Raw genomic sequence first — 22,382 nt, forward strand, 5'->3', positions numbered from 1 at the left:
TGCGTTCTCATTGCCTTAATGGGGGAGTAGGTAGGTACTCAGAGGTCTTCACTCCACCACTCCAAAAGCACTTCCTCCACGAACGTTAATTTCTGGCTGTGCTGACGTCTTCAGGACCTGCTGAGGAACACCCAGTTTTGGTCCCAGACTGCGGTGCCTGTTGATGTATCTATTTTTGCCCACCTTTCCCCTGCCTTTTCGCTTTGTTAGCCCGTGGGTCTTCCCTCTCTCCTTGTTGATAATACGCCACATCCAGCAGGCTGTGAGGTGAACAATCAAATGGCCGAACTGGTCAGCTGTAGTTAGGACCAGTCTGGACGGCCTGGTGCTGAGTGGGGGCCTTGTGACGCTGTCCCTGCACAGGAGCCATGCTGGCTCTTTCTCTCCTATGTTCTCAACGTGAAGTTTCTAGGCCTCTGACCTGAGGAGTGAGTTGCTGACGCACAAATCACGGGAGAGAACAGACCCAACAATACTTGCTGAGTCAGGTTTCATCCACGGTGATGTAACTAATTCTGGGAACCGTGGTTTAAGGTGACCTGGACCACATGGGCATTTTAAGGTGACAGGAACCAGGGCGGAGAATGAGGGAGCTCTGCAAGCAGGCCCTGCGAGGAATACAGAGGGAAGAACGGTGGTGTTTCATTGGGAGAAAGAAAAACTTGTTACAAGGACAAAGTTATTAAAGCACAGAACAGGGCTGATACGGGAATAGAATTACCATGTCTCCTTTCATCATCATCATGACATCATGACCAAAAAGCATAGGTTATAATGGGACGGATCTGACTCCGTAGAAAAGACATTTCTAATAACAGGAACTGTCCGACAATGCAGCTGACCAAGCACTCGCCACAGCCTAGGCCTGGCGCGACAGAGCTGAATGAGACAGAAACGCTGCTCCCGAGAAGCGCGGGAAGTGAAAGCCCCGTCCTCTAAGGAGTTAAACAGAGACTCAATGATCACCTGTTGAGGATCCTGGATCGGACGGGAGACTGAAGGGTATGCAGCTGAGGTCCAGTCTAAAACTAACATTTTAAGAGTCTGAGATACAGTTGAAGTCCCCTCGAATCCCACAGAGTTGGCAGATTTTAGGCCAAGATAACATAGTCAGACTGAGTCTAGAGACTCCAAGGAATACTATCTATTTTGAACACTCTGTCCACTCAAGCCTCTTTATGGTCATTGGATCATGCATGAAGTTGGAGGCACATTAACCTCACCTTAGGGTTTTACTGACACCTAGTGGCAAATATGCATATCAATATAATCTAAAATGTCAGAAGATAATTTACACAATTATTATAAAAATAAAAATATTCAATATTTATAAAAATTATACATGCATGTAGTGATAAAAACTTATTCATGTTTCAAACTCTATTTTTGAATAAATGTAGTATTGTTGAAGTATTATCTCTAAACTATCTTTATCCTGAAATTTCAAACTTTAAAGTAGCCTGATTTTATTTATAAGCAAACTTGTATCATTACTGTACCTTTTCACTCATAATATAGGTCAGTTGTACTACTTCCATTGTTTATTAAAAACAGAAATATATCATCTAAACTATCTATTTATTAAGTTTTCACTTGTAAGTTCGTGTCACTGAAACTCAAAGGTAAATATGCTGATTCAAAGTGAGTATTTGAGACACCAACCCAATACCATTAACCATCTTTTTAATGAGAGTGACACCCTACCGGTAGCATTCTTGTGTCTGTTTCTGACTGTGGACAAGCTGCTGGCGCTAGGAAATACAGCTAAGAAATGACAGGTGCCTACTGGTCTGTGGGGGATTTAAACCCATGCAGGAGCCTCTTCAGGGTGCCCTTATGATAAATAAACTGCGGTAAGTGGCCACGACTGCCGAGCTAGGGGATACACATGTTCTCATCTGTGTACATAGATATACGGGGCTTCCCCAGCCACGCCAACAGAGTCCCAGGGGCTTAGATGCCACGATGCCTACTTACGTCTACCTCTCTGGTCTGTTTTAGTGATAGAGGAGTTTATGTCAGAGATGACAATCTCTGTAACGTCATTGCATATCATCTATTTTATTACTATTTAGCTTCTGTTAGCTTAGTGTTCGTTGAAACAACAGAAAGGAACAGAACTCATAAGAAGAGTATTAGCAACGGCGGGCAACGCCCATGCGGACTCGAATGTTCTCATGCACCCAGCCCCTTGGCAGAGGTGCTCACAGTCACCAGACACCGAGACCTGTGGAGCCTAAGCACACTGCCTGACGTCTGACCGTAACACTTTCACGCCCGTGAAGAAATTCTTCATCAACTTTAATACAGTGTAGTTTCCACTCACCGCTTTTGCACCAGGGAACACGAGCATATTTCCCAGCAGTCTCCTGGGGACGGTGCCTGAACATCTCGGTCACTCCTGCTTCTCTCTCCAACGGCCAAGGCGGCAGTCAGGCTCCCCTGCGCCAGCGCGGGGCCTGCGGGGTGCCGTGTACCCCAGTAAATGGGCTTCACTGAGGCCACTACAGAGCACAGGCCTGAAGGTTTAGCAAAGCCTCTGCAAAGGGTTTCACGGACTGGGTTATTGTAAAGACGGATTAGAGTCGTAGAAGACAACCTCAAATCCATTTTGAAAGCATTCTTAAAATGGTAGGTATTTAAAAATCTATAATAATAATGATCGGCAACAACCCTAAATTTAAAAAAAATGTTTTTGGTCTTGCCAAAATTAATCTTATGAATTTGAGGGCGACCACGAAGACTGTTTAACAAGACGGAACTAGCCCAGCTGTGGGGAACAGGTGCGATTCCAATTTTTAAAGCGCTGTTGGTGCAATAGCTTCTGTGCAGTTATTCTTTGTACCTACCCCGCCAGGGCCCCAGGGTGTTTAGGAGAAAGTACACTAGATGAGAAGCAAGAAGATCGGGGTCCAGTGGGCTTGTCACCGAAGGCCCAGCGCTTTAAGTCCCCGCACTGCCGCTTTGCCACATACACCGGCCTCGTGTAGCCCCGCGGCCAAGCTGGGTCTGCAGCCTCCCACGTGGAGCCCGGCACGCAGCGGGCGCCCAGTTAAAGTTCGCTGGCTGACCGAGTTCATGAACGAGGATGAAAGTTACAATGCTGTTACACATACTGCAGAAGGGGGGCTGTGGGGTGAAGGTGACAGAGTGAGCTCTGGTTTGAGGGCCATATAACGTCATACAGTCATTCAGGACAAGTTCTTTTTACAACTGGAGGAAGATATTCTTTCTCCATTGTTAAATACGGGCATATTTTTGGTACCTAACTTAAAAAGAAATTAAGGTAAATGTGTTAATAACTGCAGGTTATTTCAAATCACCCCAGCTCATATATCTGCCAATATTCTGAGGGAAATAGGCTACATGTACCGAAAGCCTCAGAAGACTTCAGTGATTGCTTAAGAGTAACATGACTTTAGAGATAAAATACCTGATTTCCAACAGTGCTGATGAATTCTCCAAACAAATTCAGATTAAACAGTCAAGTGTGAATTCCCTTTACTATAAGACAGTCATGATACATAATATCTTACCATATTTTAAAAAGATTTATATGTACCAAAGTTGAAAGGCCTAAGGTGGACTATGAGGTGAATGATGCAAACAGTACATTTATATTTATGTAAAGAAAAGTCAACCGATATATTTTTAGGTGTTCAAATGTGTAAGTATCTTCAGAAAGGCCTAAAGGGCCACACCTAATGATTGACAGCGGTTAAACTCTTTGAGGAAGAGAGTGGACCTACATAAGGGTGGGTAGGGATTTTAACTTAACTGGCCTTGCCTGCAATTTTTTAATAGCAGGAATGTGAAAGAATAGATGAGAATATTACTAAGTCACAGAATCCCTTGTGCCTTATTTGAATATTAGAGACGGAAGGGGTAACTATCTGTTAATTTTACACAAATATGGGCTTATTTCTCGGTCCCTGAACGAAGACATGCTACAGCTTTCAGTCACACAACAATTAGGTATTGTTTCCTAGTGTAGGTTACGCAGTTTTCCGAGAGAGAAGAGAAGCTCAATGGTTGATGGTAGTAATATGTACCATTAAATACCATATTTACGAAAAACTCCTAACCCACTAATTAGAAAGATTAAGAAAAAAATATATTTGTTAGTTATATAGAACGGTAACGGGAAGCTTGTAATTAAGCATAGTTCTCATTAGAGTTATAACTTTTATATACTCCGCTATTAAATAAATGAAGTATTTAAGTTTCACTTATTATTAGGTTTTATTGTTTCAACCTATTGGACCGGCCCAGTCCATGCGACAGAAAGGCACGCTGACCCAACACAGCACGACCCGCGCGGCCCGCGGGGGCCCGGGCTGCGGACCCGACCTGAGGGCTGGCCACGCCGATGGGCTGCGGCTGGGGCTCGGGGCTGGCGCTCGGGGCTGGGGCTCGGGGCTCGGGGCTGGGGCTCGGGGCTCGGGGCTGGGGCTCGGGGCTCGGGGCTCGGGGCTGGGGCTCGGGGCTCAGGGCTCCCAAGCCTCCCCGCCCAAGGACGTCCTCAGCTCCGCGGGCTCATCCTCCTGTTCCGCAAGCTGCCTCTCCAGGGCCGGCTCTCCCTGCAGGGCGTCTGTGTCTGGAAGCGACCTCCGCGGCAGCGATGCGCTCCGTGCCTGGAATTCCTGGCCGCTCGCTGGGGCTCCCGCCGCCCGGGGACCACCGCGCCCGCGCTCGGGTTTCAGAGACGCCGGCTTGTCCTTACGCGCATGCGCGTGCGCAGTCAGTCGCCTCTCAGCCACCTCGCGAATCAACACTGAAAAGGCGGGCGGACCGACGTCACTGTGATTTTTTGTCTTTTTGCCATCATAATGCTGACTAATAGGTGAGTATAAAACATTCCACAGCCCTCATCCCTTCCCTGAGTCTTAGCCTTTTATACAAAGCCATGCACTTCCCTCTGAGCCCCTGATGAATCAAATGAGTTATATTCAACGCCTATTTTAACAAGATATTTATAAAGCAATGACAGAAGATATTGATTCTGACCAACTTATAGGAGAATCAAAAATAATATCGAGGGTAAAAATTTATACCTTTGTTAATATAACTGATAGTGAAAAACTAACAACTAAAGCTGTAAAATTAACATCTTTCTTCTATTTATTCTTAATTCTAGAGACGACTTTTAAATCACTTACTGTCAAGCACTGTCCTCCCCACCATGCTGCGCTCCATGGTTTTGTCAACCTCTCCCATCAGCCACGGAAGGAATCCTAGCTCAATGTCTATGGTAAAACAGTTAATTTTAGTCATTCAGTAATTTGTATGAATCACGATGGATAGGAAGAATCTGCGCTTTCCCCCTAATGTTACAGCGGCAACACTGTTTCCTTAATACAAAATGTTAAATAGCCTCGCACAGCATTAGTTTCTCCATATTCTCTATGTACATATGTTCTGGCCTGCTTCCTCTCTAGTGCAGTAGAAACAGTATTTTCAGAACTATGAGGCCTTCCTTGGAGCCAAAGTCTTTCGAGTTGACTTTACAGGTGCATGTAAGCTGGATCAAGGAGCAGGGAGAGGATGTGGGTCTGGGAGCAGGAGTGCCATCTGCTTCCAGTGCCAATCTGGGGCTGAGCTACACCTGGAGAAAGAGCCCCCAGTCGAAGCCTCGGCATCACAGCAGCTGAGCAAGACCCGGAGGACATAGGTCGGAGGGCACCTGAGAAGAAGACCATCTAGAAACTAGGGGTTTCCACAGCGATACATCTGTTGAAGCTGAAATGGAAATCTGCTCTGCCACTGGGTAAATCTTTCACAAACATGGCCCATCACAGTATACATTTTAATGTTCAAGAGTAGCTTTTTGGGGGGTAGGCATCTGATTCAGATTTTTCAATGGGATGACAGCAGTGTGACAGCACGGCATATCGACCGCCGTGAGTCATGGTGAGCCAGGCACCAATCCCTTTACAAGCTTTGGAACTCGCGGGAGGAAGAAGGGCTGCAGGGCCGCTGCGCCCAGAAGAGCGCGGAGAGAAAAGGCAGCGGGGAGAATGCGCTGGGCCGGGCTGGCTCTGGTCAGCGTGGGCCTGCGCGCGCCCTGCCCGAGTGGTCGGGAGCAAGGCATTGCCCTTTCTGAGCTCCAGGGAATGAATCTGCCCTATCCAGCCCCACAGGCTTACTGGCAGGGTCACATGGTATCGCATATGGAAAACAGTATATAAACTAGAAAGTACCATATACATGTAAACTAATAATATGTGTGTAATCTGACCTCCACGCATTTGAACTACGTAATCAGTGAAAATGAACATTACTAATGTCAGTCCCCAAACACTGTGAGTCCTTTGAAATAGGACCTGTACACACAGCACTGCGGTTTAGGACTTCTAAGCTGGAGGGAAGAGGGTGGCAGTGAGAAAACAGGGCCCTGGCCCTCATCTGGTTGGACTGGCTGAGAAGAGGTGGCTCTGAGGGGACACTGGCAGGTCTGGGTTCTGGAAAAGCAGAGGTCAGGTCTCCTGTTCTATCTGTGACACCCAGTACAGTGCTGGGAATGGTGTGAACACCCGGTACAGTGCCAATGATGTATGAACACCCAGTACTGTGCTGGGGATGGTGTGAACACCTGGTGCAGTGCCAGGGATGGTGTGAACACCCGGTACAGTGCCAGGGATGGTGTGAACACCCGGTACAGTGCCGGGAACGGTGTGAACACCCGGTACAGTGCCGGGAACGGTGTGAACACCCGGTACAGTGCCGGGAACGGTGTGAATACCTGGTACAGTGCTGGGGATGATGTGAACACCCAGTACCGTGCCAATGATGTATGAACACCCAGTACTGTGCTGGGGATGGTGTGAACACCCGGTGCAGTGCCAGGGATGGTGTGAACACCCGGTACAGTGCCAGGGAGAGTTGCCCGAAACTGTGCCAGTGATGTATGAACACCCAGTACGGTGCTGGGGACGGTGTGAACACCTAGCTAGATAAGTAAACAACTTCCATTGCTGTCCCTGAAAGGTTTTTGATGAGAAGAAAACATCAGCTGAGAAAGTTAATAACAACAACTTACACAGAAATGGTACTTAATAGTTTACAAAAATTTCAAATATATTATGACATTTAACTTCTAAATAATCCTCATTTCACAGGAAGAAAACTGAAGGTCAGAAAACTATTTTATGGTGTCAAACTTTTTGACATCAAGTTCACATTTCTTTCTACTATCCAATGTTGCTTTTGAAGACAAACTAATATCAAGGTCTTCCTAATACACTGATTAGTAATAGTATTGACTTAAAACAACTATAATTGACTTTTTAATTTGCTTCTGAGATAGAAAGGTTTCAAGTCAAAATAAAAGGGAGCAGGAGATAAATCTGAACTGTGGGATGATGCTTATTTTAAGAGTTAATCTGATAAAAAAAAAAAAAAAAACCAACCCACAAACCTCTTTCAACGGGGTCAAAAAAGTAGCCACCGTCCCTGAGGCTGCCGAGCACGGAGGGGAGGAGGTCGGCCAGGTAGCGCTGAGCGAAGGCGCGGGCAGCGATCTTCTCCGCGGTCTCCTTGCGGCTGTGCATCACCTCCCACTGCTGCTTCTTCCGGCGCTCCTGCCGGAGAAAGCCCACCGTTCGGGTGACCTAGCTGTCCTGTCCGCCCCGCGTCCTGAAGCGAGCGCGTGGGTGAAGCTGGGCGTATCTTCCCGTCAAAACAACGGGCAGCAGGTGCCTGTCTATTAAAGGTTCGTATTTTCCATCAAGGTTTTAATGAATGTCAACAGCCAGTAGGTGCTGAACTCAGAAAAGAGAGGGAATTTATGGTAAAATTCTTCTCCTGATCCATTTTCGAATAAAACAATTTCAAGATATACATGTTTGACGGTGTGAGTGATATCAAAGGATTAAGCTATACATATTTTTACATAGTAGTATCATGAAGTATTGCTGATATGAAAATTATATAGTTGCTTAGACGTCTTCAGTAAAGAACCTGGGCCAATGAATTGTCTCATTTGTAATGAATTTCGGAAGTCATAACCTTCCAAAAATTATAAAACTTTTTGTTGCTGCTGCTTCTGATACCCCATATCCACATAGCTGGTGGGCTGTCTTCTCTATGCCCATTTATAAGTGGGAGCATTAATATGTTTTCTAATTAAGTCTATTTTCAAAGTTTAAGCAAATATAAATCTAGATGATTCATATTCTTCATTTCTTTCATATTTCCTAATAGCAAATAAACTAAAAAATAAGTATTCGTTGATAGATTTCACTGATTATTTCAACAAAGCTAATTCTGTCAGTGTTCATTTTACATTTGTAAGCAAATAGCTTTGCATTTGCACAGTCTTTACCGTAAGCCATAGGCTCTTTACACAATTAATTATTCCTTTGGGAGGGAAACTGAAAGTCTATTTGATGCGGTATTAAGTTGAACACCCCAACAACTAAGCCTTTCTGTGCAGTTAGTGGGACTGCTGGGAAATTACTATAACTGTTTTAGGTATCTGGGCGTCCCATCATAGTTCATTCTCTTGGTGTACAGCATAGGGTGACACTGCCGGACCCAGAAACACCCTTAAAGACTGAGCCTAGTGTTTCCTAACTGGAGGTTGGTGGCATATTTTCCAGCCCTGGACAGGTGGCTCAGTTGGTTGGAGCACTATCCCATGCACCAGAATGATGCGGGTTCAATCCCTGGCCAGGGCACATACCTAGGTTGCAGGTTTGACCCTCAGTCGGGGTGCATGTGGGAGGCAACCGATCGCTGTCTTTCTCACACATCAGTGTTTCCCTCTCTCTTTTGTAAAAAAAGATTTTATTTATCTTTAGAGAGGGGGGAGGGAGAGAGAAAGAGATGGAGAGAAACATCAATCTGTGGTTGCCTCTCATGCACCCCCCAACCAGAGACCTGGCCTGCAACCCAGGCCTGTGCCCTGACTGGGAATCGAACTGGCGATGCTTTGGTTCACAGGTCGGTGCTCAATTCACTCAGCCACACCAGCCAGGGCTCTCTCTCTCTCTTTAAAATCAATAAACATATCCTAGAGCGAGGATTAAAAAGTCAGATTCCAAATCTTTCCTTATTAAAGGTTCTAAAAAATCTATAATCTAAAAAACATTCTGTAAGGACCCATGTGGCTGTGGGGTATCCCGAAGGGTACAGCGAAACATCTGGCCACTGAGAAAAGACCCAGAATTCTATGCAGAGCCTCTGCTTCTTACCCCCCACCTACGTTGGACAGATTCGCTTTTTCCCTCCACCTTTTCTGCCACTAACTTATGGCAAGTCGATGTACTTCCTGCAGTAGGGCTCTTGACATTAAAGAGTGCCCTTCAGTTGGAACATAAGTAGTTTAAATTATTCCACTTAGGAATTTTTGGGAACTCTATTTAAATACTGTACCTTTATATATCCTGGAATTTAAAAAACGTAATTCAGTTCATGAAGGTTCTGTGATACATAGAAAAGGAGAGACCGAAACAACAAATTCTACAGGTCTTTTCTAATGTAGTTCTAAAGACCTTAAGCCCTGTCACAGACCACATGTGATTCTGGACACAGCCTGTTACACAGCCAAACGACTGTCTAAGGAAGAGAAATGGGATCCCCACCTTTTCCTGCCTGTGTCGTCTCTCTTGCTCTTCGAGTCGCTGAACTTCCGCAAGTTCAGCGTTGCGTAGCTCCTCATACGCATGCTGACTGGCCCGCAGGTCGGCCAGCTCCTCCTCTTCCATCACTTCCAGGAGAGACTGCTCAATGGTCTTTCCCACCAGAACTTCTAACATCGGTCTTACTTCAAGGTCAAAGTCAAAGAGCTTAAATGCACAAAACAAAGCAAATTTCAATTGATAAAAATGAAATTGTTGACACAATTACAGATGTCCCCTTTGCCCACTTCCGCCCATCAAACTGTGATCATAAACCAAAGGCTCAATGGAAAACTATCCAGAATGACAGCGACAACAAGGTGCTGTATGTAGTGTCTTCTGTGAGCCAGACACTGTGCTAGTGCCTTGGTCATGGGTTCCAGTCCTCAGAACAGCCCTGCAGGGCACACGGAAGCGAGCATTCTGTTTACAGGCAGATGTGATTAAGTCAACGTTATACAAAAGGTCTATGCAGCCATCGAAATGAACTCTGAAACCCAACAATTTCAAGATCAAACTCTGAAGCCCAAGAGAAATATCCTTGTCTTTCTCATCCCCTCAATTTTTCTACTCAATTTTTACTAATTGTTTTTTGATTAACACTTGAAAAATGAAGGAACAAGAATAATGGGTATTATGGTGATTCATCTCTAGGATTTAGAGGCAAATATGCTCTTCTGTGTAGCTTATGAAGACTTATTTCCCAATATCAATGACAGTTCTTCAAGCTCCTTAGGCTCTTAAACCTCATTTAAGTCATATTATGCACATAAGCATTGCCTTCTCTTCTTACACTTCATAAACTGGGCAGTTATATATCTCACATTGATATGAAAAATTATTTTTAGAACTTTTTAACACAGATTATCTTCATAAAAGTTATATAACCTATAAGCAACTAATAGTAGAATCTTTTATACCGAAGATACTAATTTTCCTTATTTGGTACAAATCTACTCATAGTCTACTTAAGCAAATATGCAGACACATAAAAATAAAAAACATTGCTAATGATTTTTATTTCTGATCAGCAAAGAGGGGAAATCAGAACATGGGTACTTTGTGTAATTTTAACATCTTATATTAAAGATCATGAAAACTTACCTTTATTGGAGAAAAATATTTTAAAATTTTGGCCTTTTGTCAGCAGAATGAGAAGGGCAATAGTTTAAATCTACTTGGCACTATAATAAACTGAACCAAATTTTAAAAGAAAAAAGAAAGAGAGAAAGAAAGAAAGAAAGAAATCCAGTAAGCAGAGTCTTTCTGACTATGTAGTGGTTTGTACTCCTATTAAGCTTTTAACTAAACCTAACTTTACCTATTTATAATGAAGACAGGGAAATCCAAATAATGCACATACCTCTCCTTCTAGTATTTGGGTGGTCACGTCTTTGCCAGTTTTGGCAGGAATAAAAAGTGGTGTTGATGGTCTGTCCAAAAATGCATCTGTTTGGCATTCCATATCAACTTCTATTACGCGGTCAGCAATTTCTTCAAGGTATAATTCTAAGAGAACACCATATACATTGAGTTTGACATTCTGGTCTATTTCAAGCATACATCTGTATCTGAAACTTTAGTCCCTTCCAAACAGAATTAAGTGGATTGGAGAATAAGTCTTAGAAAGTGCTCACATTGGGGGTGGGGTCAACTCACATATCGTACTAAGCATTTTCAATGTTTGGAAGAGCACACAGTCGGTCAGACTAGAGCCGTTACTGAATGCTGAGAGAGCACTGAGCTTTGTAGTTGGAAATGATACTAAAACCAGAGACGTTTGCGTACGTAAGATGTAAAGTATCACAGGAATGGAAAGTTAATAATCCATCTATATGAGTCCTAAGATAGTAAACATGTAAAGACTTGAAACTTCCTGGATATTAAAAAGAATTATGCCCATGTTACTATGTTACTTGATTTTCCTTCTAGCCTACAGATTATAAATAGATATATAAAAACAAATTTCACCTCAGGAAAAATTTATATGAGACAAGGGCTGTGTGGTGTCATGCAAAGCACATGAGAACTGGAGTCAAGTGCTGAACATAGGACCTAATCAAATTACATCCTCTCTGGGCCTCAGTTTCTTTATCTGTGAAAGGGATCACAATTACCTGTCACATGGAGTCTTCTAGGAATAAAGGAGATACACACGTAAAGGATCTCTGAGATCGAGGAAGTGCTCACCAAAAGGTGGCTACTATTCGTTGGCAGCCGTCCGTCTCGAGAGACGATGGTGTAGCTTCTTAAGAGTCTATCTGCACCGCCGAGAATGGCTGTGCAGTCCGACTCGGGAGTGACACGGTATCTGTTTCCTCCCGTGTTGAATCGACATCTTGTGATGAAGCTACAGAGCCTGGGCAGGGTGATATGGAGGGTCTGCTGTTGCCCATGCAGCAGACCCCCCCTCTCTTCGCAGCTGAAGGGTCCAAGGGAAAGACGGAGTCAATACAGCTTGGCTTCAGGTGCGCCGCAGGAGTTGCCGGTGTTGACTACAACGTCAAACCGCCTTAGGGACTCCGGCTCCGGATTTTCTGTCGGGGTTTACTCCCTTAGCCTTTCCCCTGAAGAGGTATGCCGCAAGGCAGCGGAGGTTTTTTGGAGTCAGAGTTTTCCTTCTCTGATGTGCCCTGACTGGAAGATCGAACCAGCGACACTTAGCTCGCAGGCCGACGCTCAATCCACTGAGCCAAACCAGCCAGGGTGGCTACTATTACGTTACTTAATATTCTGACGATACAAATAAACATTAAAATTTGCCTCTACAGAATTATAACTATATTGGCTAATCGCAGCCATACTCATTCTAGACTTGGAGGGGGAAAACTGCGAACAGTTTTCTTCCTTTTGCCTTTGCTACGCAGAAATAACTGATGGACCCACTCACCACCTTGGCCAGATGCAAGGCGCATCTTGAGTAGTTACATGCTCCATGGAAAACCCCCGGTATCGTCTGATTATCAAGATTCCGTCAACCACACAGTTAGACCTTACGGGTCCAGGTAAGCCCTGCCGGCTGAGAACAGTGAGACGCACGGGACAAGGCTGCACGAGCCCTGGGGAGCCTGGGAAGTGCCGAGCAAAAGGAGAGCAAAGGGAGAGGCCCGACGAGGCCACAGTGAGAGGCCGGAGGGCGCGGGCCCGAAAGGGGCTACTCCTCTCAAAAGACAAAAAAAATGCTCACGCTGAACTACATTGTTCTCCTCTCGTGCCAGTCCCACAGTGATTCAGGTGGGGCTATAAAAAAAAAGGGAAGTAATCCCAGTTTGTAAATAAATATGTAAAAAGAGCTCAGCAAGAATTAATCTGGTCATAAAACTCTTTTTAAAGAAACCCCATTTCACATTGCCATGTGTACCCAATATAATAATAATACATAGTCTATGAATCCTTTTAATGAGTTGACTTCTCCTACCAAGCGATTGGGGAAGTAGAGGGTACTGTAACAGATACCTAAAAAACATTAAGGCCAAATGGAGAAGAACTCACTTAGAAAACGGAGCAAACCAAGGAGCCAGACGCGAAGGGCATGCTCACACACGCACCTGTTTGCACGTCCATGTGTTTTCTGCCTTCCACGGGCTCCGGCGTCTGTGGCCTGAGCTGTTCTTGCGCTCGTTTTTTGGCAAGAGCCCTCTTCTTAGCCAGCTGATGTCTCTGGATAGCTACATCACTGAGCTGCTAAAAGTGACAGGAAAGGCATCCAAAGGTCAGGAAACATTTCTCAAAGCATACAGAGCTGCCATTGCAGAAGTGAGTCCTGGAGAGTATAAAAGCACCTGCCATCCACGGTCTCCTGATTATCTGGTGATTAACATTTCACTTGCACTATGCAAGATGATTATAAGGGTGTCTGACCAAGCACACAAGTAACTTCGAAGTACCACTGTTATGTGGAACCAATGGGGGCAGAAGCTCATGTAATACATTATTTTTCTTCATTCAAGTGTGTGTTTTTTTCTTTTTTCTTTTTTACCATGATTTCCTCTCACGCCTAGTAACCTGGCATACTGATATAACCATTCAGGGATGATAAATTTTAATACATAGTTAAGAAATTGAAAAGCACTAAGATTATTTTAAGTTTTCAATTACAGTTGACATTCAATATTATTTTTGTTAATTTCAGGTGTCAGTCACAGTGGTTAGACAATTATACAATTTATGACACCCCCCTCCATGAGTCTAGTCCTACTTGGTCCCACACAGCTATTACAATATTGCTGACTCTTTCCCTCAGTCCAAACAAAACCTGTCCAAGTGCACAAAACACTAACTAAGGGATTATAATTATTCGCAGTAGTTCTGCATTGTTTGGAGGTCCTTGATTTCATATTTGCGTCTCATTTGGAAATCATTCTCCTAAGTCTGCCTTATCCCAAAGTGAATATAAAAACAGTGGGAAAATATGAAAGTACTTTGCATGACAAAACTTTTAATGTTTAAAATTAGAATCTAAGAATTTTTACCTGAAATGACAATGTAGTAACATGATTAAAAAAAAAAAAAATCAAATATCCTTAACACAATGGCTGTCAGCATTGAAATGCAGTTTTTTTGAACTTGGGATGATACCATGCATTTTATACTGTTTTGCTAATGGAACACTATCATAAACTTTCTCCAGATTTGCACTACATGGCAGAAGGAAGAGTGTGGGCTCTAAAGCTCAAATCCCACTCTTCAATTTATTAGTTACTAGGATTAGTAATGCGTGGACTAGTAACTTAGGTTTTCAGACACCCAGTTTTCTCACCCCTACAATGGGGATGCTAATAATGTCTATCTGAGGTTTGGTTGTAAGGAACAAATCAAATGATAATGTCACAATCCTAACCCAATACCTGATACAGAATAGTTCTTCCCCTCCATAGTCATCATTTCCTCTTTTTATAAAATAACTACATTAGCCCCCTAAATCACCCATAACTCCATTTTTCTAATGACTAATATCATTTTGGGATCATCTATTGGAGGCTTTTTGTGTGTATATTCTATATTATTATAAGTGTCACGAGGGATTTTTTTTCCACTTTCTTAATGGAACAGAACTCCACTCACGCGCTGTAACAACGTTTTGGTCAACAATGGACTGCATATCCGTGGAGGTCCCATACGATTATAAAGTTGCTGGAACATTCTTATCACCTGGTGACACTGTAGCCATTGCGACATTGTGGCACATGACTGCTGCATCAGGCCGGTGCAGGCAACGCTACTGCGCTGCCAGCTGCGTAGCAGAACTGCACACAGAGTCACGTGCTGCACCCAGCCCTTGGTGACAGGTGCGTGTGTTGGTGCTGATATATTTCTGAGTTCTCTATTCTGTTCCAATGCTCCACGTACCTATTCCTCTGCCAATACTACCCTGTTTTGACACAGTTACTAAAAATCATATTTGGTTAAGTCTTAACTAGGGTAGAGTAATTCTTCCTACATTTTTTTTTTCAAAATGGTTTTAACTACTTTAGTTCCTTTGCCTTTCCATATAAATGTTAGAATAAGCTTCTCTTTTTAAAAAAAGGTTTTAGTTATTTTTAGAGAGAGGGGAAGGGAGGAAGAGAGAAAAACATCAACATGTGAAAGAGACATAGATCAGTTCCTCCTGCACACGCTCCAACCAGGGACCGCACACAACCCAGGCATGTGCCCTGATGGGAATTGAACCTGCGACCTTTCGCTTTGTGGGAAAATGCCCAATCAGCTGAGCCACACTGGTGAGGGCAGAACAAGCTACATAAATCTTGCTGGAATTTTGACAGAAACTGTGTTCTACTGATAATCAACTTGGGGAGAATTAGCGTCTTTACTATGGTGGGGCTTTCAATCCATGCACCTGCCGTGTGTCCGTCTCTTCAGATCATTTTTAATTTCTTTCATCAGCGTTTTGTGATTTTTATCTTACAGGTCTCGTACATGTTTTGATTTATGCCTAGGTATTCCATGTTTTTGAAGTGATTGTAAATGACACTGTCTTTTAAATTTTGTTTTCCACATGTTCCATTTTAGTATATAGAAATATGACTGATCTTTGTGTATGGATCTTGTATCCTGGGATGTTGCTCAACCCAATTATTTGTGCTTGGCCTTTCTGTAGATTCAGTGGGAGTTTTCTATGCAGACAATCACGTAATCTGCCAGTAGGGACAGTGTTATTTCTTTCTTTCTGACCTGGATCTAGCACTGGCTAGAACTTCCAGGACTGCGCTGACTAAGCACAGTGAGAGCGGACACCCCTGCCTTGTCCCCAGTCTAAGAAGGAAGGCATTCCTTTGTCCCCATCAATTAAGATGTGAGCTGTACGTGTTTTATGAATGCTCTTCTTCAAGTTGAGGAAACTCCCCTCAATTCTTAATTGGTTGTGTTTATCATGAATGAGTGTTGAATTATTAAATACTTTTCCTGCATCAATGACCATGATCATGGGATTTTTCTTTTTAACCTATTGATACACTGTATTTACATTGATTTACAAATGCTAGAACATCTTGGCATTCCTGGAATAAATCCCACTTGGTCATGGGATATATAACTCTTTTCATATATTGCTGAATTCTATTTGCTGCTATTTTGTTGAGGAGTTCTGTATGTACATTCTCACGGTAGCTGCTTGCCTATAGTTTTGTCATTACTATCTTTGATTTGGGTATCAGGGCAATGCTGGCCTCATAAAATCAGTTAGCAAGTATTCCCCCCTCTTTTATTTTCTGGTAGAGATTGTGCAGAATTGGTGCAATTTTTTTTTTTTTTTTTTACATGTCTGGTAGAATTCTCCAGTGAAACCATCTGGGCCTGGAGATTTCTTTGGGGGAAACTTTTAAATTAGAAATTCAATTTCCTTACTAGTTATAGGACTATTCATTTTTCTAGTAATCCATTTCTGAGACTTTTTTAAGTGTTTTAAACAGATCAGAAATCAAAGGAAACAAACAAACAAACTGCCCTTCACCGCACAGAGTGAAAAGCGCTACCCAGGTCCTACTCACGGGCGGTTCTCGGTGGAGAGCGTAGGTGTTGCCCCGGATCACCCTCCGGTCAAACATGATGTTCCCGTACAGTGTGGGTTCTTCCGCTCTGCCAAAGAGCAAATTCTACGTGAGCACTGGTCTCTGCGGGACTGACTCATTTTTAATAAGACTTAGACAAAGATGAAAATATTTTAACACAGTCCCCCAAATAAGCAGACAAATGGCTACCACTTATGAAATGCTGAGTATGTGCCAGGCCCTTCACATATGTTATTTTATTTATTGCTCACAGGAAGCTTCGAGTTGGAAGACATAACCCTCATTTGACAAAAGAGGAAGCGAACTCAGAAAGGAATCTGCTAGTACATGGCAGAGCCGGGTTCAGGCTGTGACATTAGGCTACTTAACGTTAAAGACTGGAAAGGGGCCTACTCGAAATAACTGACAGAAGTTCGATTCAAGGGCTGGAAAGTTACATGAATAGAATCAGGCTTAATAAAACAAAACAAGTTAAATTTCTCATTGTTCTTCAACTTCAGAGATCTTTTAAAATTATATTGTTTTAAATATTGATAAAATTTTAATTTGGGGCGTAATGATCAATACTGAAAAATACAGTTGGTATTTGCATTCGAAGTTCTCTAAGTGATATTCTACTTACGGTTATGAAAGCCAGTATCAATCTGTACCACGAACAACGTGATTCTGAGAGGCCTATGGGTTGCTTATTTTTCATCTATTGAGACCATGACTGGGTAGCCTGACTTGATATTACTTACAACCCAGGCTGCTGTAGGCTCATCCGACCCGACCTCTGGGCACCGTGCAAACCAGCTGGCTGCTCGCTCCCTCACTGAAGCACCCCCTTCTCTGAGCCTCTGTGACGCAACCGTATTCTTCCGACTGTTTTTCTGCACCTTCTCTGACTGCTCTTTCTCAGCCTGTGCTCGACAGCCCCTCCCGTGCTGGAGGACTTCCCTCCCTAGGCCTTCGTGGACCTCATCCATGCTCAGAGCTTCACTTCCGATCCGTAGTCCTAAAACTGCCAACTTTCTGTTTAGTTCAGAACTCGCCTCGGAACTCCAGGCATGGATAGCCAAAGGATATGTCTGATATGACCTCTCACTAAGATGTCTCTCAAAGGCGACCTTACAACGGAACGTTCTCCCACTCCGACTTGTTACTGCGTTAGTGTTCCTTATTTCATTAAATGGCACCAGTGACCACCCACGTGGCTTAACTCAGAAGCCTGGGAGTCATCATACTTCTTTCCTTTTCCCCACTCCCTACACCCAGCAGTTCCTATTAATTCTACCCTCTATCTTTCTCACATCTACCCACTGCTCACCGCCCCTACTCTCTCTTAACTGGACAATCGCAAAAGTCTCTGAACTGTCTGGGACAAAATTTCTCCCTCAATCTGTTCTATTGACTGCAGCCAGTATCTGTTAGAAAGGAAAAATCCAAACATAACTCTTACTTGAGTAAAGCCTCCCAGTGTTAATTAATGTAATAAGGAGGAAAAAATTTGGTTTAGTTTTTATGCTATCAAAAGCCAAAAAGAAAAAAAAAAATCCATAACACCTATTGCTGGTGAAGATGTGGGGAAAATGTTATGTTTAAATATTCCTAAGAAAAGGTACACTGTTCCATCTATTCATATTAAAAATATACATGATCTAACTCTGGGAATCTGGCTTATAAAAATAAAGAGGTCAGCAAACAAAGCTGTTTATTGAAATCTCCTTCTTTGTGGTAAAAACTTGATGTGAACTGAATATCAATCAAGAGCGGAACATTTTTAATAAGGGGCTCTAACACTATTAAAAATAATTGGAGGCATTTCCACAAAGAATTAAGTGGGAAAGGACGATGCTGAGAATTGTGTATAATATGTTACCATTGCTATGAAGTAGACAAAGCCCTTGTATGTGTGTACATGTATGTTTATATACATTTGTACATAAACTGCTGAGAGTGGAGAAAAGTACAGAGGCATTCATGCAAGGTCATTAACGTGATTTACCTTGAGGGCAGGAGAGGAAGCACAGGTGCGCAGGGGCGGTGTAGGGCACTAAGAATTCACCCAAGCATGAATCAGAGGCAATACAAAATGATACATGTATTTCTATAAAATTAACTATGCGTAGGTATATAATCATTAGAAAAGAAATTAAGAGTTTGTAAAAAAAAAAGGAAAAGGCCCACTGCAGATCAATATGTGTAATATGATTCTATTTTGGAACTAGACCTTCTGTACGAATGCACATATGCCCATATATATGTGTGCACATGCAAGGAGGTGTAGAATAATAACAGAAGGCTGTTACATTTGCTTACAGCAGGAAAGTGAGGGGGGAAGGTAATTAACATTGCCTTTATTCATCCTTATTCTTTTTTTCTCATTTGTTTCAACAAGCACATGCTACTTTTGTAAACTGAAAACCACCAATAAAGATAATTTTAAACTAAAAAAAAAAAAAAAAAACATACACACATATACCACATTCCTTCCAATGGCTCGAAACAACAGATTAGTTCAATATAAGCAAGGTCCTGAAACTTATCAACCAACTCTCTGTATTAAAAAATAAAAGTTCCTAACGAACCACTGCTGATCCTTGTTTCATCTGTTGGTCAGATTTCATAGGAATGATTTATAAGCGAACACTTCAAGTTACCAGAAAGCGTTTTTGAAAGGAGTACTTTTGAAATGGAATCCTCTCATAAATAATCCCCCTCTAAGTTTAAATGTTCTATTTTGATCTTGCTAAAAGGGATACATATTTCTTACTAACGAATGTCTTCATATGTCAGAATAAGGTAATCAGGAATTTGGGGTCAGCTTTTGAAATAAGCACCAAAAGCTCCTTTGCTGACGTCTTAACTCGGCAGTTTGTACTGAGCGCTTCCTATGTCTCCGGCTCGGCCCCAGCCGGACTGCGTCCACGGAGCCTCCATTCTTGGGAAGTTCTGCTGATTCCAAAGTTTGAGACTTATGGAAAGAACTTCAAGAGAACCGTAATGACGACGGTCCTTTCTAAATATGGATATCTGAATATTCGCAAATGCTCATCAATGTAAAAATACAACTTGGGGTCCAGCATGAAAGGATCACCGGACTCCCGACCAAAGGATCGCACGGCTCCCGTGTGGGGCATGTGATTACGGTGCGCGGCACTTCTGCACCTGTTTCTTTATTTGCAGAAGGAAGTTATAAAGCCGACTTCACAGCCCCGTGGACTCAGTAGGAAAATGTATGTAAACGCCCCTAGGAAGGCGCCTGACCCCGCTGACCAACGAGAAACATCAGCGGACTCGCTCAGCGAAGGAAGCCAGCAATTCATCTGCCCTCCGAGGTAACGACGGGAGGCCACCCCTCCCCTCCCGCCTTCCTCCCTCCACCCCGCGAAAGCGTTCTTTAGGGAAGACATTCTATTTCGGCGGCGTGTGGAGAAGAGAAAGCAGCCTCGGCAGGTTCCACGAGGGCCAGGCTGGGGGGCGGGTGGAGACACACACGGCTGGGGGCTCACTCACGGCTGCACTCGGTCGTCCCGGTAACGGCGGCGCTGGCAGGGCAGCGCCCGGGGCCGGCTGGTGTAGGTGTAGGTGCCCATAGCCAGAGAGGCGTGGTCAGTTAACGTGGCGGCCACGTCTGGGGTCAAACGCTTCGCTTTCGGTGGAACTTGGCTCCCACGCAGGTGGGCGCTAAAGGCGTCGCGGCCGCCGCGGAGGTTTACGTTGTGCCAAGGGCAGGGATTGCGGGGCGCGAGGAGGGGCGGCGAGAGAGGGGGCCGGCGGGAAGGGAAGTTGCCGGGGGTAGAAGTGGGAGCTACGCTCGGCTCGCTCCGGTGAGCCCAGAGCCGGCCCGCGACGCCCGCTCCGGTTGCCCAGCAACCCCGAGTTCCGCCTGGGGGCGGGACCCCTAGGCCGTCCCAAGGGTCGCGTTTCCTGGGAGGGCCCCCGGGCGGGCGCACTTCCGACCCTTGCCCCGCCCAGCCGCGCCGCCGCCGTAGGTGCGCCTGCGCGTCAGCAGCTCTCCGGGCCGGGATGGGGGCGTGGCGGCTCCCGCTGTGTCCCTGGGGGACGCAGGGGGGAGGGGAGGGACGCAGCGGGGTCCGCAGTCCCACTTCGGAGTGTGGCTTCCGGGGCTGGTGCAGGCGCCATTCTTCGGCCCACGTGCTCGCGCCCCTTAGGGGGCCTCCGCGGTTGTCTCTCCTGCTGCCCCGCCGCAGCGTCGCTACCCCAGGCTGCTCACGTGCGCTCGATCGCACACGGGTGGCATCCAGGCTCCCAGCTCTGTTCCGTGCCAGGGTCCCGCACCGCCACCTGTCCCTTCTTTTCTGCTTACTGCTCTGTGGCTGGCACCTCCGAGGACCCCCGGCCCGCGGAGGGACAAGGGCTGCCCCGCTGACATAGTTTTGGGAACGGGTGGGCGCTCTGTTGGGGCTTTTTCTTAGGCCCCCATTCCTTCATCGGTCAGGTCCCGGGCTCTGAAGAATTGTATATCATGGGGTGGGTTTGCGCTTAGAAACGGAGGCAGAGGCTTTGGTTTTTTATATTAGCAACGTTAAGATATTGTCGTTTGTGTAAGTGAAGTGTGTGTTTCCCCGAGAGATGTAATTACGAGGAGGATCTATAACCACAGGGGACTCTGACCCGAAGCGTTGCTCTCGCCGTCACTGCGGGGCTTCGTGAAGCGCGCAGGGTCTTCGCAGCGGAAGACGGGCGGTCGCAGTGGCGCAGGGATTTCTAAGTTTCTGCCACAAGGTGTCCCTGATGCTTTGCGAGCGGGTAGTCAGTAAAATAATTGCAGCACAAGTATACCAATGAGAAAGTAGTGGTTGACGTTAGGAAAGATTTCCTTTCTAGGTCCAGAACACTGGCCCTGTGTACAAAGGTGCAAGGGGCGCCTGGAGCGCTGGGCTGGGATGCGCGGGCCAGACCGGGGTGTGCACTTAGGGCACCGGACTGGGGTTAGGGACTGGGGCCGGCCTGCAGGTTTGCGCTGCCCAGCTGTGCGACCTCGGGCAAACTTTAAATGACTTTGTTTTATTGACAAAGACAACAGTGTTGTTATTTTATCAACAAAACAGATAATGGATGCTGCTTTAACAGTATTACCCAGTTATTTCTGCATATCAAAAGAGGGAATGTAAGAGTGTTCAGAAAATTGTGTTATGTACATACAAGATTTAAAACAATTTATACAAAATTTATGTGTAACTTTAGAGCTATATAGCTATTATATTAAACAAGTGTACTGGCGAAGACTGTCACAAATGGTAGAAACCCATTTGAACTTGCTTGGCAAGAAAATGTTTTGAAATTTATCAAGGTGGTTCATGCGACTTCAGGAATGACAGCGTTGTGCAGACAGGGGGCTTCAAGCATCGCTGGAATCATGATTTGAATGACACCAGTGTGAGCATCCCCGACTTTCTTCTTGGCTTCTGCGGTCTTAATTCTCTTTGGCTCCAACTTGCTTCCTCCACGTGGTAGGCAACATTCTGATATTGTGATGCTTGTAGGACACCCACATGAGAACATCCTATAGGTTGAGAAGATGAGAAGCCAGAGCTGGAGACATAAACGCTATAAAATTACCTTGATTTTGGTGAGGAAAATACTAATTTGGAATTTATAAAAGCCATTGTCAGTTAATAGTAACCTTCAAATTAAAAAACAAACAAACCAATGTTCTGAAACAGTCTAATATCCTTGGGTCTGCATGTCTTTATTTTAAAATATTAGACAGTATTGCATTATTATCCTTTTCTTCATAATTTAA

General features: G+C 44.4%; 1 protein-coding gene across 1 annotated transcript; it reads right to left on the reverse strand.

Moving 5' to 3' along the window:
- Positions 1-4,487: 4,487 nt before the first annotated feature.
- On the reverse strand, positions 4,488-20,574 carry RSPH3 (radial spoke head 3). Its single transcript, XM_090280706.1, has 8 exons — positions 20,129-20,574; positions 16,610-16,697; positions 13,169-13,304; positions 10,984-11,129; positions 9,585-9,788; positions 7,418-7,580; positions 5,160-5,246; positions 4,488-4,774 (listed from the first exon to the last, which is right to left on the reverse strand). The coding sequence occupies exons 1-8, from the start codon at positions 20,206-20,208 to the stop codon at positions 4,488-4,490; spliced, it is 1,191 nt and encodes a 396-aa protein (XP_090136832.1). The 5' UTR covers positions 20,209-20,574.
- Positions 20,575-22,382: the final 1,808 nt, after the last annotated feature.

Source organism: Furipterus horrens, unplaced genomic scaffold (assembly GCF_987537825.1).
Source record: "Furipterus horrens unplaced genomic scaffold, mFurHor1.1.pri manual_scaffold_6, whole genome shotgun sequence".
Taxonomy (NCBI): domain Eukaryota; kingdom Metazoa; phylum Chordata; class Mammalia; order Chiroptera; family Furipteridae; genus Furipterus; species Furipterus horrens.

Coding starts and splice junctions, on each gene's coding strand:
- RSPH3 (XM_090280706.1), bottom strand. CDS start 20,208: ATGGGCACCTACACCTACACCAGCCGGCCCCGGGCGCTGCCCTGCCAG. Junction 9,789..10,983: donor CCCAAATACTAGAAGGAGAG/GTATGTGCATTA, acceptor TGTGCATTTAAG/CTCTTTGACTTTGACCTTGA. Junction 4,775..5,159: donor GGGGAGGACAGTGCTTGACA/GTAAGTGATTTA, acceptor CCGCCTTTTCAG/TGTTGATTCGCGAGGTGGCT.